This window comes from Melanostigma gelatinosum, assembly GCF_949748355.1.
Source record: "Melanostigma gelatinosum genome assembly, chromosome: 12".
Classification (NCBI taxonomy): Eukaryota; Metazoa; Chordata; class Actinopteri; order Perciformes; family Zoarcidae; genus Melanostigma; species Melanostigma gelatinosum.
The window spans coordinates 4,968,879-4,984,786 of NC_136645.1; the positions used below are offsets into that span (position 1 = coordinate 4,968,879).

The 15,908-nt window shown below is 43.6% G+C and overlaps 1 protein-coding gene across 2 annotated transcripts in view; it reads left to right on the plus strand.

Moving 5' to 3' along the window:
* LOC306786200 (echinoderm microtubule-associated protein-like 6) overlaps positions 1 to 15,908 on the plus strand; it is a gene marked incomplete at both ends in the record, with an annotated part of 48,958 nt that overhangs the window by 18,194 nt on the left and 14,856 nt on the right. For both annotated transcript variants that reach the window (XM_079280897.1, XM_079280898.1), the window contains 18 exons: positions 871 to 969; positions 1,052 to 1,120; positions 1,709 to 1,894; positions 2,343 to 2,478; positions 4,691 to 4,764; positions 5,468 to 5,595; positions 6,321 to 6,458; positions 6,573 to 6,714; positions 6,979 to 7,093; positions 7,644 to 7,856; positions 7,942 to 8,109; positions 9,143 to 9,249; positions 11,352 to 11,470; positions 11,924 to 12,110; positions 12,214 to 12,319; positions 13,357 to 13,450; positions 13,669 to 13,769; positions 14,401 to 14,603. In XM_079280897.1, coding sequence (XP_079137023.1) covers positions 871 to 969; positions 1,052 to 1,120; positions 1,709 to 1,894; positions 2,343 to 2,478; positions 4,691 to 4,764; positions 5,468 to 5,595; positions 6,321 to 6,458; positions 6,573 to 6,714; positions 6,979 to 7,093; positions 7,644 to 7,856; positions 7,942 to 8,109; positions 9,143 to 9,249; positions 11,352 to 11,470; positions 11,924 to 12,110; positions 12,214 to 12,319; positions 13,357 to 13,450; positions 13,669 to 13,769; positions 14,401 to 14,603 — 2,385 coding nt within the window. The remainder of the gene's footprint in view (positions 1 to 870; positions 970 to 1,051; positions 1,121 to 1,708; positions 1,895 to 2,342; positions 2,479 to 4,690; positions 4,765 to 5,467; positions 5,596 to 6,320; positions 6,459 to 6,572; positions 6,715 to 6,978; positions 7,094 to 7,643; positions 7,857 to 7,941; positions 8,110 to 9,142; positions 9,250 to 11,351; positions 11,471 to 11,923; positions 12,111 to 12,213; positions 12,320 to 13,356; positions 13,451 to 13,668; positions 13,770 to 14,400; positions 14,604 to 15,908) is intronic.

Genomic DNA, 15,908 nt, shown 5'->3' on the forward strand with positions numbered 1-15,908 from the left:
TTTCAAATGTCATCCAGTAAACCAGATTCAACGGTGCCAGTAAACTGCATGGAGCTTTGTTCTCTGGGGTTCTGATGGGTGTACTTCCTTCTGCTGTTAAAAATAAATGAAACAAAATCTGACTGCGTTATGAAGTGAGAGTGAAAGTTATCCGTGCTGTTGTGTCTGCAGTTTTTGATTCTTGCCGGGACTTCGGTCACGATGACAACTGTGAGTAAATCAGAGTAAACACTGACTCAATAAAATAATCATAAATCCAGCTGAATAATGAATCAAGTGTTCTGGCTTTGGTGCAGCTGATTTATTATTAAGTCACAGAGTCTGGAATAGTTTATATTATGCTTTCTGCACCACTGCTGCCCTTCCAAAAAAAAAATGTGATTAAGAGCTGAGCATCAGCTGCTAAAGATGTGATTTGGTCCACATTTGACTTCAAATAAGAAAAGAAGAGCAGAGGAAGCTGTTAACTTGATCATTTTCAACACAATATCAGAAAATATGTTTTCAAATGATACAAAAGGTAACATGAGGGCTTGTGGGATGGGATGGACTCGCTGTTGAAGTTCCCTAAAACATTACGAGTTTCCGTTACAGTGCAACCAAAACAAATGAGAATGCTTAGAAACCTACATTATCAGCATTTAAAGTAGGAATTTAAATTGTGCCTCTTTTCCATTTAGAGTAATAACTCTCTCGCTCTCTCTCTCTCTCTTTCTCCCTCCCTCTCTCTCTGTCTCTTTCTCTGTCTCTTTCTCTCTCTCTCTCCCTCTCTCTCTCCCTCTCTCTCTCTCTCTCTCTCTCTCTCTCTCTCTCTCTCTCTCTCTCTCTCTCTCTCTCTCTCTCTCTCTCTCTCTCTCTCTCTCTCTGTAGCGGTTAGCCTCGGTCGGCCTGGATGCCAAAAACACATTGTGTATCTGGGAGTGGAAGAGAGGGAAGATCCTGGCTACAGCGACCGGACACTCAGACAGGGTGAGTGTGTGTGTGTGTGTGTGTGTGTGTGTGTGTTTGTTTGTTAGACTACATGTGTGCTAACATCTCCTCTGTCCATCAGATCTTCGACGTCAGCTGGGATCCGTTTCAACAGAACCGTCTGGTGAGCTGTGGAGTCAAACACATCAAGGTAACAAACACACACACACACACACACACACACACACACACACACACACGCACACACACACACACACACAGCCTTTTACGTATTATAAGCCTGCATATTCAAATAATCATAATAATGATAATGTTATGCTAGCTGGCTATCAATCTCGGATTCAAACAAAAAAATGTAGCGAAATTCATGGAAGCTACACAGCATGTTTATGCTATTAAAATAAACCAAAAACCCCAACTACATTTTACCCCAACTGATGAAAAGCGACTTTAATAACTTCAAAGACAAAAGTCGCAGCAACAAAGCCTGTCCCAGCTATATGTTGTTCAAGATGTTTTCTTAATTTGCAGTGCGTCGAGCTCTCATGTATCTGTATCTGTGGTCATTGTGCTGTCATGTCTGAGTCTGAATACAGCTGCAATGAACAACAACGTACAGGTCTCCTCTGTCTTAATGATAGAAAGTCCTTCACTTCAACAGACCGATGGATCCAGCAACGTCACCTATAATTATCTGTTAAGGTCTCTCTCTCTCTCTCTCTCTCTCTCTCTCTCTCTCTCTCTCTCTCTCTCTCTCTCTCTCTCTCTCTCTCTATAGTTCTGGTCTCTGTGTGGTAACGCTCTCACTCCAAAGAGGGGGATTTTTGGGAAGACAGGCGACCTGCAGACCATCCTGTGTGTGGCGTCTGCTAAAGACGACTTGACGTACTCCGGGGCGCTCAACGGGGACATTTACGTCTGGAAGCTGCTCAACCTGATGCGAACAGTTCAGGCTGCACACGGGGTGAGAGACCTTTCACCTCCATTAAAGGTTCTCAGCTCTGGCAGCAGAGGGACAAAAGTAGAAACATCTTTTATAAAATAATCAATTTCTAGTTGAAGCTCGAACTGACTGACCACAAAATACTCCACAAACTGAACTGACTGCCCCAATATCAGCCTGATGTTTGTCCCAGACCTGCTACTCACCTGACCCACCTGAGTAAAGACTTATCTTTTATCGACTTGGTTTTGTGTTCTTTCACAAGACTTTCTACCCTGAAACTGTTCACTGGAGAGTTACATAAATCAAGAGGGAATTTAGTGTAAAAAGGAAGAAAAATAATAATATCACGGTCTGCTCAGTGTATGAATGCAGACCTTGATATTTCGCTTCATTCTTCAATAGACATGAGTTAATGAATATGTGGGTACCGTAAATGACCCGTGTGTGTGTGTGTGTGTGTGTGCAGGCTGGTATCTTCAGCATGTATTCCTGTGAGGAGGGTTTTGCAACAGGAGGACGAGACGGCTGCATCCGACTGTGGGACGCCGACTTCAAGCCGATCACCAAGATCGACCTTCGAGACGCCGAGCAGGGATACAAAGGTACACACGCTATTATCCAAGCGACTGTAGCTGGCTTTCATCCACTCTGGCTAATTTTATATTCTTTCTAATACATTTTAGACTTATGGAAGCCACAAAGTGGGTGTTAGTTGCACGTTTTATATAAATACATGTCGATAAATAATCGTTATTGTGTCTCCTTCACTTTGAAACCAAAAGTAAGATATCCAGGTTACAGGTTGCAGGTTAATACCATGCGGAGATGTACGGACAGACTTGACCATCTGTTATTTGTGTGAAACCTTTAAATCTCTCCTCTTAACGAGAGCTCTGGCCTTCCAATCTCTTTGTCCACCACCAACACCTTGACTGGCTATTTCAACCTTTTCTTCAAACCTCATTTCACTTGAATAAACCCGCTGACGTTAAATATCACTTCATCTGCTTTTCTAAAGGCAGACGTTGCATCATCCTCCTCGCCAGAGAAGAATAGAGAGAAGAGAAAAGGTCACTTTGTGATCGAAGACTCTTTTGTCTGTTGAAGGTTGTGACTATTCAGTCTCCTGAATAAATGAGGAGGTGGAGGCTTGAATCCTTCACCTCCATTGCAGTGTTTCTCTTTTCCCTCTAAAGACATTTGTAAAAGATGTTCAGTTGTCAAGTTCCGTCTTTAATTGGAGACAGAAATGATCTGATTTTCCGTCTTTGAGGAGAAGTTTTCAGGAGAGCGGAGAGGGTGTAAAAGTTTGTCTTCAGCAAGAGAAGGGGACGCAGCTGATTCCGTGGAAACCCAGAGGTGAACGTTTGAACTCCTTAATGCCGACGATAGAGATGTTATTCTTTCAGGAAGAGCTGCGGGGGCGCACCATTAAGCCCCTGGCCTCCTTTTTATCTCCTTCTGACGGTTTCTGAGGAGAAAGTTTGAAAATAAAATACAAGAGGGAAAGAGGGAAAAGTTTTGTCTTTTCTGTTTCCAGTCAGAGTTGGAAATGTCCTCGTTCTGGAGAAGGTGGACGTTTAACTCCTTTACCTCTTAAAGGGCTTTGAAGAACGTAGTTCCTCAGCAGGAGAAGACTTCTGGTTTAACGAGGGTTGAGGACAGGAAAGGGTTTCAGTCTTTTCTTTTCCTCTCTGAAGGTGAAAATATTAAAATGTATAAGACAGAAGGTTTGTCCAGTTATCAGCCATGTTCGTGGAAAAGTCTGATAAACTATTTGATGGATTGTTATAATTGTGGAAAGTCTACTTTTACCATAAATCATTTATTACAGTCTCATTGAGGCTCATGATAAATAATTTAAAAAAACAAGCCCAAAATGAAGCAGTGCAGAAAATAATGTTCTTCTTTGTGGAACATTTTAAAGGTTCATTTGGACGAGTAACATCTGGATTCCTCTCCTGAAGCCTTTAGGGCCAATTAGAAAAGGATCCACATGAGACACACCTGTGGAAGAAATGCATCATTTGTTGATGGCTCCAGATGTTTCATTCTCATTCAACATGAGAGTAAACATGAAAAAGCTCAGTGAGGAGCAAAATAAACTCCAGTAGTGTAATGAATGACAGTGTTGTGTTTAAGGAGTCGAGTGTGAGGAGGAAGAGAAGTCGTCAAAATGAAATAAAAGCAAGAGGTGATAATGCTTCCCCCACAGTTCTCTCCTCTGGGTGCTTTAGCAGTGATTTGTTCAGGTGAAGTTGTCTGGCTGTGTTCTGGCTGCTGTTGACACTTCTGAGAGGACTCTTACAGTGCAAGTCTTCCAATTTACCTCGTAAACTCGTGCGGTGTCAGGTTGCTCTGGCTGGTGAATCTGCAGGGAGGAGGTTTTAACAAAGTTACAGGAAAGCTCGCGCGCTGGTTCGCGCCGTCAGCGACAGCAGCCGCTGTAATTGTGGAGCGCTGCGCTGCTGAACGGCTCTGCTAATTACATTCTAGGTGCTGGGGAACAGGAGTGTGACGGAGAGGTTGGGAAGTACCGGGGAAAGAGAAAAGAAAAGTGTGTGACTTCCTCCTGCCTTGACACAAATCGTTCCCCTCTAGTCCGTCGCTTCTGAGTCCTCCCGTAGATGTGATAATTAACTTGTAATATTTTCCTTTTGAATAAATGTAGTGAAGGAAAACAGTAGAATGTTTGTCTTCAAGATGTAGCGGAGTAGAGTACAAAGTAGAGTCAAAGTGGTAAAAATCGTATTAATCCTCCTCCTCCTCCTCCTCCTCCTCCTCCTCCTCCTCCTCCTCCTCCTCCTCCTCCAGCACTGTCTATTCGCAGCGTCTGCTGGCGAGCCGACCGAATCCTGGCGGGAACGCAAGACAGCGAGATCTTTGAGGTGAGGAAGCAGACAAATGAAAGGGAACAGCCCCACGTTGTTCCTCCTCCCTGCAGAGACGCTTTTATTTTGGTGAGCTACACGCTTTCTCCTCATTGGCTCACATTCAAGTTAACCGCACTGCAACGTGCACGTGATACCCAGTCAGCAGTGTTCAAGATCAACTAAACTAAGACCAAGTAAAGACCCCCACCAGACCAGTGGGAGTCCCGCACTGCATGACACACTTATGATAAAATGTGGAACCTGAAAACCAAAGGTGCTCCTCCAATTGATCTGAAAGATCCACATTTCCATAAAAACACCCGCAGAAAGCAAAGCAATATATTGCCATGTACACTCTGTGTTCATTTCAGAGTAACATATATTGGATTATTGGATTATGATGATTGACACATTAATGTGTCAATCATTTCAGCTGTACTTGTATAAACTTGTTATGTAGTTAAATTAATGACAAAACTTCATATTGTATAAATATGTTATTTGTGTAGAAATCTTAATTTGTAAAGTAACTAAAGATCTCAAATGAATTTAGCGGAGTAGAAACTAGTACTCGTGGTAGTACCTCAAATTTGTACCTAAGTAGAGTACTAAAGGTATTTAGACACAACTCAACCTGAACTTGACAGTCAAGGTTCGAAGCAGCATCAGTTAAAAACGTTGGTGGAAAGTTACTGGGCATCTTTCTGCCTGCGTGCAGGTGATGGTGAGGGATCGGGACAAGCCGCTGCTGATCATGCAGGGACACGGCGAGGGCGAGCTCTGGGCGCTGGACATTCACCCCAAAAAACCTCTGGCTGTCACCGGCAGCGACGACCGCTCCGTCAGGTCGGTGCACGGGCGCTCACGCTCACAACGTCAATAGGTTTTCAGTGGTTTGAGTTGATTCGTAGTGTGACGGTTTCTGCTCGTCTGCAGCGTCGGCTCAGCGTTGCTGAGATTCCCCAGAGACCAATTATAAATGAACACACACGGTCAGCTGAACACGGCGGAGAAACGAAGAAAGATGCTGACATGTTTGTTGGCTTTCCTTTTCATGTATGATCCCAGCACATGTGCACTTCAGAGTGATCATCCTGGCAGGATTCAAATGTAATAAACTATAATTAAAAAAGATAAAACAGCTGCTGCCACCATAACTTGAGAGAGCTGTAGAATCCTGTCTTTTAAGTGTTACAAAACTTGTGTCGTGTTAAGTTATCTGATGAGTCTTTTAAACACCAATCTGTTGTCTCACACTGGATGGTATTTCATGTCTCACCAGTAACGACACACTCCCACCGAGCAGCCCCCTGCACTGAATCCCTGCTTTCTCTTTTTAAATGAGGACGGACACACTGTCACTTATTCTCCTCAATGTGTTGTGAATACGACTTCTGAGGTTCCAGGTTCTCAAAGGTTCAGGTTATTTGAACATTACAGGTTAAGTTACCGTTGTGGGAAAGGTTTATAAGTATGTATCTTATTTGATACACCATCTAACTGTGTGTGTGTGTGTGTGCGTGTGTGTGTGTGTGTGTGTGTGTGTGCGTGCGTGTGTGTGTGTGTATCAGGTTGTGGAGTCTGGTGGATCACGCCCTCATCGCTCGCTGCAACATGGAGGAGGCGGTGCGGAGCGTGGCGTTCAGCGTGGACGGATACCAGCTGGCTCTGGGCATGAAGGACGGATCCTTCACTGTGCTGAGAGTCAGGTAGCGCACACGCACACACACACGCACACACACACACACACACACACACACACACACACACACACACACTGCAGTAAAAACTCATATTGCTTTGTTTTTCTACGTCCGCCCCAGAGACATGACGGAGGTCGTTCACATCAAAGACAGGAAGGAGGTGATCCATGAGATGAAGTTTTCTCCAGACGCAGCGTACCTCGCTGTCGGCTCCAACGACGGACTCGTGGACATCTACGCTGTCGCCCAGAGATACAAGAAGGTAGGGATGGAGGCACTTTGGCATCGAAGCTGATGCTGAAAAGCTCCTTTGCTGTATGAATAACCACCATTTTATTCTATGAAGAAAAAAACATTTTGTGGATTTTAATACCTGAATGTAGAATAACTCTCATAATTAGTTTTGATTATTTCCCCTGTCTGTCTGTCTGTCTGTCTGTCTGTCTGTCTGTCTGTCTGTCTGTCTGTCTGTCTGCCTGTCTGTCTGTCTGTCTGTCTGCCTGCCTGTCTGTCTGTCTAACTATAGGTAGGAGAATGCAGTAACTCAGCGAGTTTCATCACTCACCTGGACTGGTCTCTGGACAGCAAAATCCTGCAGACCAATGACGGAGCAGGCGAACGCCTCTTCTACCGAATGCCCAGTGAGTCGCTGCAGTCTAACGCTGCACTAATTATGAGGAACTATCAAGAGTCAAGAGACAGTTTTCTATACTGTGGGGCAACAATGTGCATCAACACCACTCTCGGCTAAATATTTAAAAAAATTGATTTAATTCAAGAGGAGGTCCAAATGTGGACCTGAAAAATGTCCCCTCTTACATCCCACTGTACCCTGTTGGAGAGTGTGTGACGATCAGAGCAAATTGAAAACACAAACATATTCAAGACTGCAGCAAACTGTGCGTGCGGTGTGCCAGACACGTTCATACACGAAACTCTCTGCAACTCAACTCAGAACAGAGTCCAGCGTAGAGGATTCAAATCGGCACCATCCACACATTTCCTTTTTCTTGCTTCTGTCTGTGAGAAAACGATTGCTGTTGATAGAATTGTGCACATAGGCTGTTTGTTATCACGAGCATCAGCTGAAAGATAATCGGGTGAAACATTTGCTGCAGAAATGAAAAAGTGCATCGAAGTTAATTAAAGTTCGTTAAAATGCAGACTGCTTTCTTTCTCCGCCTCCTGCAGTGGGGAAGCCGATTGTCAGTAAGGAGGAGGTGAAAGGTCAGCGCTGGGCGTCCTGGAGTTGCGTCCTGGGCTCCGATGTCGGCGGCATCTGGCCTAAATACTCGAATCTAACTGAGATCAACGCAGTGGATGCCAATCACGCTGCTGCTGTACTTGTGACCGGGGACGACCTCGGCCTCGTTAAGCTCTATCGCTTCCCCTGTCTGAGGAAAGGTCTCTGCCGTTCTTTACTTTTCAGTCTTTTATGCTTTCTTCTCTCTGTTTTGTTGTTCAATGTGAGTCGTCTGTTTTCTCCAAGGAGCTAAATTCAAGAAGTACATCGGTCACTCCGCCCATGTGACCAACGTCCGCTGGTCACATGACCTGCAGTGGGTGCTGACCACAGGCGGGGCCGACCACGCCCTCTTCCAGTGGAGGTTTCTGCCAGAGTCGGTCATGAACGGAGGACCGGATACCAACATACAAGGTGGGAAAACTGGGAAGAGTTGAGAAGAAAATCTGTGAAGCGCATTTAGATGATGAGGAACAAAGTAGAGTCATTCAATACGAGTAGATTTCATTTCAGAGTCGATGCAAACAGTGCGTCTCCAATGGGTTCCAGGTTATTTTGAGTTGGAGGGGGTCTCTGAGGTCATGTTAATAGATTCATTGGTCCCCAAGAGTTCTTCCTCAGGCTTTAGAGAGTTACAAGGGTCACATACTATTAAATGAAGCCTTTATGCTCTTAAAATTGTGGCTTTTTCTCCAAATATTACAACAATTTGTTGTCGAAATCAAAGAGAACACAGATATGTGGGAAATATTTTCATTTGCAGAAACATTTGACTCAGCAGATATTATGCAGACACACACGTGAAGTCCTGGGGTTTTAAATGAATTAAAAGGCATTCATTTATCATTGAAGTGCATAAATGCTAAACAGACGAAATGTAATGTTATATAATATGTAATATAGAACCGACACCCTTGATGTGGTGCCAGGTTTTCTGAGGCTATAGAGGTCCTTTGAGAGGATTTCAAGAGTCCAATAGTTATAGAGTATTTTGAGTATTTTGTTTTGAGAATATTGTGTTTTTTTTGTTGGTTTGGGTTTATGGGTCCAGATTTGAGTGGTGCCAGGTTTTCTTGAGGCTTTAGGTACTCATGGAGGTTTCAAGGGTCTCTTCAGTGGTTCCAGGTTTCAGAGGGTCGTTCCCCTGAAAAGACCCTTCAATGGTTCCAGGTTTAGTTGACAGTATCAGATAACAAAGGTTAAAGGATCAATGTACATGAATTGTTATAATTATCTGTTCCATTCCTGAAATGTAAGCATCTGGAGAAAGTACAATGGGGCTAAATTGAAGAAATAAGTAGCTCTGCTATGAAATAAATGTCTGCAATGGACAGTTTGGGTAGTAATGTGAACGTTGTCCTTTGTATTCATTCACCCAATTAACCGAATCACTGGTTTAGACAACGAAGTTACACAGAACGTGTCTGTCTGTCCGTCTCCTCTGTAGACAGTCACGGGGACTCCAACAGCGAGCAGTCGGACAGCGACGTGTCGGACGTCCCGGAGCTCGACTCCGACATTGAGCAGGAAACACAGATCAACTACGACAGACAGGTAGGACCCCTGAGCAAGGCACCGAACCCTCAGAGCTGCTCCAGAGTGGTTTCACAGAGCAGCTTGTAGACACGTTACAACGGAGGGCTCCGCCGCATCGGCTCCTCCTTCTTATTCAGCCTCGGCAGGGCTCCTCGCAGTTGCCATGGCGATCCTAAAACACGCCTTATCTCCAAACCCAGCCGCTGCCTGGCACACGTCCCCGTGACTTCCATTTGCCGCCAGTGTTGCAACAACGTGCTGTTTGGAGATAGAGCCCAAAGTGTGTGTGTGTGTGTGTGTGTGTGAGACAGACAAAGAGAGAGGCTGCGTGTGTGTGTGTGTGTGACAGACAAAGAAAGAGGCTGCGTGTGTGTGTGTGTGTGTGTGTGAGACAGACAAAGAGAGAGGCTGTGTGTGTGTGTGTGTGACAGACAAAGAGAGAGGCTGTGTGTGTGTGTGTGTGTGTGTGTGTGTGACAGACAAAGAGAGAGGCTGTGTGTGTGTGTGTGTGTGTGTGACAGACAAAGAGAGAGGCTGTGTGTGTGTGTGTGTGTGTGACAGACAAAGAGAGAGGCTGTGTGTGTGTGTGTGTGTGTGTGTGTGACAGACAAAGAGAGAGGCTGTGTGTGTGTGTGTGTGTGTGTGACAGACAAAGAGAGAGGCTGTGTGTGTGTGTGTGTGTGTGTGACAGACAAAGAGAGAGGCTGTGTGTGTGTGTGTGTGACAGACAAAGAGAGAGGCTGCGTGTGTGTGTGTGTGTGACAGACAAAGAGAGAGGCTGTGTGTGTGTGTGTGTGTGTGAGTGACAGACAACGAGAGAGGCTGTGTGTGTGTGTGTGTGTGTGTGTGTGTGTGACAGACAAAGAGAGAGGCTGCGTGTGTGTGTGTGACAGACAAAGAGAGAGGCTGTGTGTGTGTGTGTGTGTGTGTGTGACAGACAAAGAGAGAGGCTGTGTGTGTGTGTGTGTGTGTGTGTGACAGACAAAGAGAGAGGCTGTGTGTGTGTGTGTGTGTGTGTGTGTGTGTGTGTGTGTGTGTGTGTGTGTGTGTGTGACAGACAAAGAGAGAGGCTGTGTGTGTGTGTGTGACAGACAAAGAGAGAGGCTGCGTGTGTGTGTGTGTGTGTGTGTGACAGACAAAGAGAGAGGCTGCGTGTGTGTGTGTGTGACAGACAAAGAGAGAGGCTGTGTGTGTGTGTGTGTGTGTGTGACAGACAAAGAGAGAGGCTGTGTGTGTGTGTGTGTGTGTGTGTGTGTGTGTGTGTGACAGACAAAGAGAGAGGCTGCGTGTGTGTGTGTGTGTGTGTGTGTGTGTGTGTGACAGACAAAGAGAGAGGCTGTGTGTGTGTGTGTGTGTGTGTGTGTGTGTGTGTGACAGACAAAGAGAGAGGCTGTGTGTGTGTGTGTGTGTGTGTGTGTGTGTGTGTGTGTGACAGACAAAGAGAGAGGCTGCGTGTGTGTGTGTGTGTGTGTGTGTGTGACAGACAAAGAGAGAGGCTGTGTGTGTGTGTGTGTGTGTGTGTGTGTGACAGACAAAGAGAGAGGCTGTGTGTGTGTGTGTGTGTGTGTGTGACAGACAAAGAGAGAGGCTGTGTGTGTGTTTAGATTTAACAATCAAGTTTCATTGGAAAGAGCAGTAAAACATGGATTATTATTTTTTATTGTAATCCCTCATCCTTGGCCTGCCTTCTTTCCCTTTTTACAATTTCCTTCTCCCCCCTTTTTTACATCCTTTCTCCCTACCTCCCTCTCTTCAGTTCCCTCCTCCCCTCTTTTCTCAAATTAAATATCTCAACAAGTAGTCGATGGATTTGCAAAGACCTTAATGGTCCCCAGCTTGATTCTTGTGGTGATCCGCTGACGTTTCCTCTGGCGCAACCGTGAGGTTGACATTTTTAATTACATTTCTCGACACCAATCGGATAAACTGTCACGAGACTTTGTACAGATATTCATAGATGAAGATGCATAACTTATCTCCACCTTGTCAGATATACCTTGTTTTTAACAGGTATATCACAACAACTGGTGGATGGGTTGTGATAAAATGTAGTTCAGACGTTCATGTTCCATGTGTGTGTGTGTGTGTGTGTGTGTGTGTGTGTGTGTGTTTTGATGCAGGTGTACAAGGAGGACCTGCCTCAGTTGCGACAGCAGAGCAGAGAGAAGAAACTGCAGGTTGGATCTCTGACGAGACAGCAAGGACCAGACCAAGGCCTCCGGCTGCAGTTTGTTCACGGGTAACTTATCAGTTTGACTCATTTGTGTTTCAACAATTCATTGTTCATTCATTCATTTCTGCTCATGTTCACAACTTTCTGCAAATTCAAAATATTTCCCACATATTTTTGTTCTCTGAGATTTCCAGAATACATTGTTGGAATATTTTGAGAAAAACGTCAAAATATTACGAGAACAATGATAAGTTATAAAATCATAATCATGATCATAAAAGGACTACCCAACATGTGTAGAACACACACAAATTGTAATTGAAAGGTTGGTTTTGTCTGGAATGTTACATTATTAGCATCGAGGTAAACTATTAATGTTGTTTGATAAAATAGTTTGACAGAATATTTTATGATTCTAAAACAATATTAGAGCCTCTAACGGTCCAGTTCAAGAGTGATAGCATGTCCTAATACTGTGTTTTTAATAATACTTGTGTGTGTGTGTGTGTATGCGTGCAGGTACCGTGGCTACGACTGCAGGAACAACCTGTTCTACACTCAGGGGGCAGAGGTGTTGTACCACGTGGCGGCGGTGGGCGTGGTCTACAACCGGCAGCTGCACAGCCAGCGCTTCTACCTCGGCCACGACGACGACATCCTGAGCCTCAGCATCCACCCGCTGAAGGACTACGCTGCTACGGGACAGGTACACACACACACACACACACACACCCATGAGATCTGTATATACTTGAATTGTGTATCCTTAAATGCAATTGGTGAAACAGTCATGTAATGTGTGTGTGCAGGTGGGGAGGGACCCGGCCATCCATGTGTGGGACATCCAGACTCTGAAGTGTCTCTCTTTGCTGAGAGGTTTCCACCAGAGAGGAGTGTGTGCTCTGGACTTCTCAGGTGTGTGTGTGTGTGTGTGTGTGTGTGAAGCCTTTACTTTTCAGCCTTCAGATCAATATTCCTCTATTCTTTTTCCACCATTTTGATCCGGACTGAAGTCTTTCCACAGCTAGTTGATCTGCTTTCATGGATGCAGCAGCGAGGATCAGTGGCTGCGATCAAGATGCCACCGGTGTGCAGGATCAGAGAAATCAACGGGTGTGGGTGTTTTGATGCACGCCACACACCAACTATGTGTGCTGCTTATTTCTTATGCGCCTGGCAGTGGTGGAATGTAACTAAGTACAGTCAAATACTGTACTAAAGTACAGTTTTGAGGTACTTTATGCAACCTTTTGCTTTTATATACCACTACATCTTGGAGGCAATTATTGTACTTTTTACTGCACTGCATTTATTTATTAGTAACTTTCCAGATTTAGATTGTTGATACAAACTATAAATCATCTAATAAATGATGATGTGTGATTATAGATTAAACTACCCAGCTGTATATTAAGTAATTCAAATGAGCGCCACCTTTACCAGCTGCACCATTAAAGTGATGGACACATTAATGCATCAATAATTATGATCCAATAATATAATGTACTGTATATTCATCTGAAGTGGGTCATTCTGCATGATGAGTACTTTTACTTTTGGTACTTTGAGTATATTTAGATGGTAATACCTGGAAGAGTTTGAATGCAGGACTTTTACTTGTAGTACTACTCTGTGGCATTACTACTTTCACTGAAGTAAGAGTACTTCTTCCACCACTATTATCTGATGACTGACAGGCAGCATTCTAATTGCACAAATTTCCCAAAGTCTCAGAAAATGGAGACATTTATACCTGTGTAGAAGACAAAACTTTAGAAAAGCAATATTTTTTTTTTACTCTGAGTCAACTAAGAGTGATATAAACTAGATTTCATTCAGCAAAAAACAATAGTTCAAGCAAATGGTTGTGATGAGGGTTCAGGTCGCTCCTTTTAGGTTCGTTGTGTTCGGAAACCCTCCTGATATATTTGCTCTCTGTGATCCGGATGCAGCTGATGGAAAGAGTCTGGTGTCAGTGGGAGTCGATGACGGACATTCACTCGTTGTCTGGGACTGGAAGAGAGGAGAGAAACTCGCTACTGCCAGGTACACCACTGACACAACTATTAAACAACAACTGCTACCTTTACTACTAAACCGACATCACTGCGACTACTATATTACTGCTTCAGGTGCACGTAATGTAAGATTGGTGTTTAGAAGGAGGAGAGGGCAACAGCTAACGACTACGGTCTTATCCTTTAAAGTGCTGTTCATCCTGCATTTCTTCTGCATATACCGGTACTTGTTCTCCTTTTCTGCAGGGGTCACAAGGAGAAGATCTTTGTGGTGAAGTGTAATCCCATGCTGATGGACAAGCTGGTCACTGTGGGAATCAAACACATCCAGTTCTGGCAACATGCAGGTACAACTTCAGGAATGATGTTTGAACTGGTTTCAATTCATCACAGATCTACACACTGAAACTACAGCTAATTACACTCATTCTGGTTTTTGCAACAAAGTATTTTTAGTGTGTTTTGCTTTCTGGGAATCTGGACACTCAATTAAAGTCTGAAGTTGATCCAATGTAGACTCCTCTGTGTACCATTGGTGACATTTGTGTGGCAGGTGAAGAGGAGAGTGGGATGGTTGACAATTAGTTTGCATCACAATTCATACTTCCTGCAGTCATAATGCAGTCATATCTAAACACAAATAATACACATATTTCCAGATTCATCCTTATCCTTCCAGAGGATATCACTCAATTTAAATATTCATCGATAAATTATCTCAGAAATCATTAAAAACAAACATTTTTCCAAAATGAAAAACACTACTGCTTGAAAATTCATTTGATAAACCACATTCTGTGGGATTTACAAGACATTCAAAATGTAAGTTACAATCACAAAGTAACGCCTCGAATACACACCATAGATTAGCACAGTATCCAAAAACATTTGACAATTGCCACATCAAGTTTTTGTTCAATGTTTGTTGTTGTTTAATAAAGTTGTGTCTGATGGATGGCTTCTCTGTCTGTCCTCCAGGCGGCGGTCTGACGTTCAGGCGCGGTGTGTTCAGGAGCGTCGGCCGGCCGGAGACCATGATGTCGGTGTGTTACGGCCGCTGCGAGGCGCTGGTGTTCTCCGGCGCCTCCACCGGAGACGTTTACATCTGGAAGGAAGCGCTGCTGCTGAAAACAATCAAAGCCCACGACGGACCGGTGTTCGCCATGTTCTCCCTCGACAAGGTGAGGAGGACAGGTGTGTGTGTGTGTGTTAGAGAGATGCTTCATGAAAGTAAAGCGATTCTTCGAGTTGAGCCAGAAACATCTTTTATGTTGATGTTCGAGATGAAAACCTTTTGGCTCAAAACTTGAACCCCTTCTGCTCGAAATCAAAACTCAAAACAATAAATCAAAGTACAAATACTGCTGTGCTTTTAAAAAAAGAGCTCCTTATAACTAAAAGTGAAAAATGCAAAACAAGTGGAAATGTTCAAAATATTATATTATGTATTAAACAGCCAAGGATTTAAAGGATTAAGTCTTTTCTTATTCGCTTGGCAGCCGACTCTTTCATAAATTCATCCTGAACCGCCTCAACTGATTCTTTTCGACCTGAAGAAGCAGCAGTTCTCCTCTGAGCTCTAATTATGACTTCTGTATCCCATAATTATGACGTCCTAATTAATAATGATGACTTACCGTCTCATAATTACATGACAAGATCGCATAATTACAAGATAACAGGTGTGACAGTGTATTCTGCGAGCTGATTAGGACTTTCAGCTTTATTCCCACTGCAGTCCTTTGCATTACAAGCAATATTGTATCTTTCAACATTCTTTTATTTTGATAGCTGTGTCCAAATTGCATCATACCATTCAGATGGGGTCACACTGTTCTGGTTTATCTGCTCCTGAATCAACAAAGAGACTACAAGGGAAAGTCATGAATTCAAAATACAAGTGTTCAGCATAAAAAATGTGAGTATCAAAAATAAAAGTACTCATTATACAGAATAATGGCCATTTCAGTATAATACACTGTAGTATACTGCATTGTAATTATTGATGCATTCATCACTTTATTTTTAAGCTGTTAAAGGTGGAGCTGACCTCAACTGCTTTATACTTTATCTAAAATATTATATCATCATTTATTTTCTCTGTATGTCTGTACAATGTACAACATACTGACTGTTATGCTTGTGTTCTGTCTTATTGACATATTTTACTCTTAATTATACGTTTATACGTAATTCTGAGACACAGAAGTCATAATTACAAGATTTGGCCTTTTTTCCCCTCTGGTGAATGTGTTTGAACCTCTTCAACTTGCACTCAGTGTTTGTCATTTTGAGCAGAAACGTCGGCTAAATGCCCAAAAACTAAATGTAGGAGTGAGCAGACGTGTAGTAGATGTAAATGTATTTTGCTGTTGGCATTTCTTCTTCCATCTGTTTCTCTCTCTCTCTCTCTCTCTCTCTCTCTCTCTCTCTCTCTCTCTCTCTCTCTCTCTCTCTCTCTCTCTCTCTCTCTCTCTCTCTCTCTC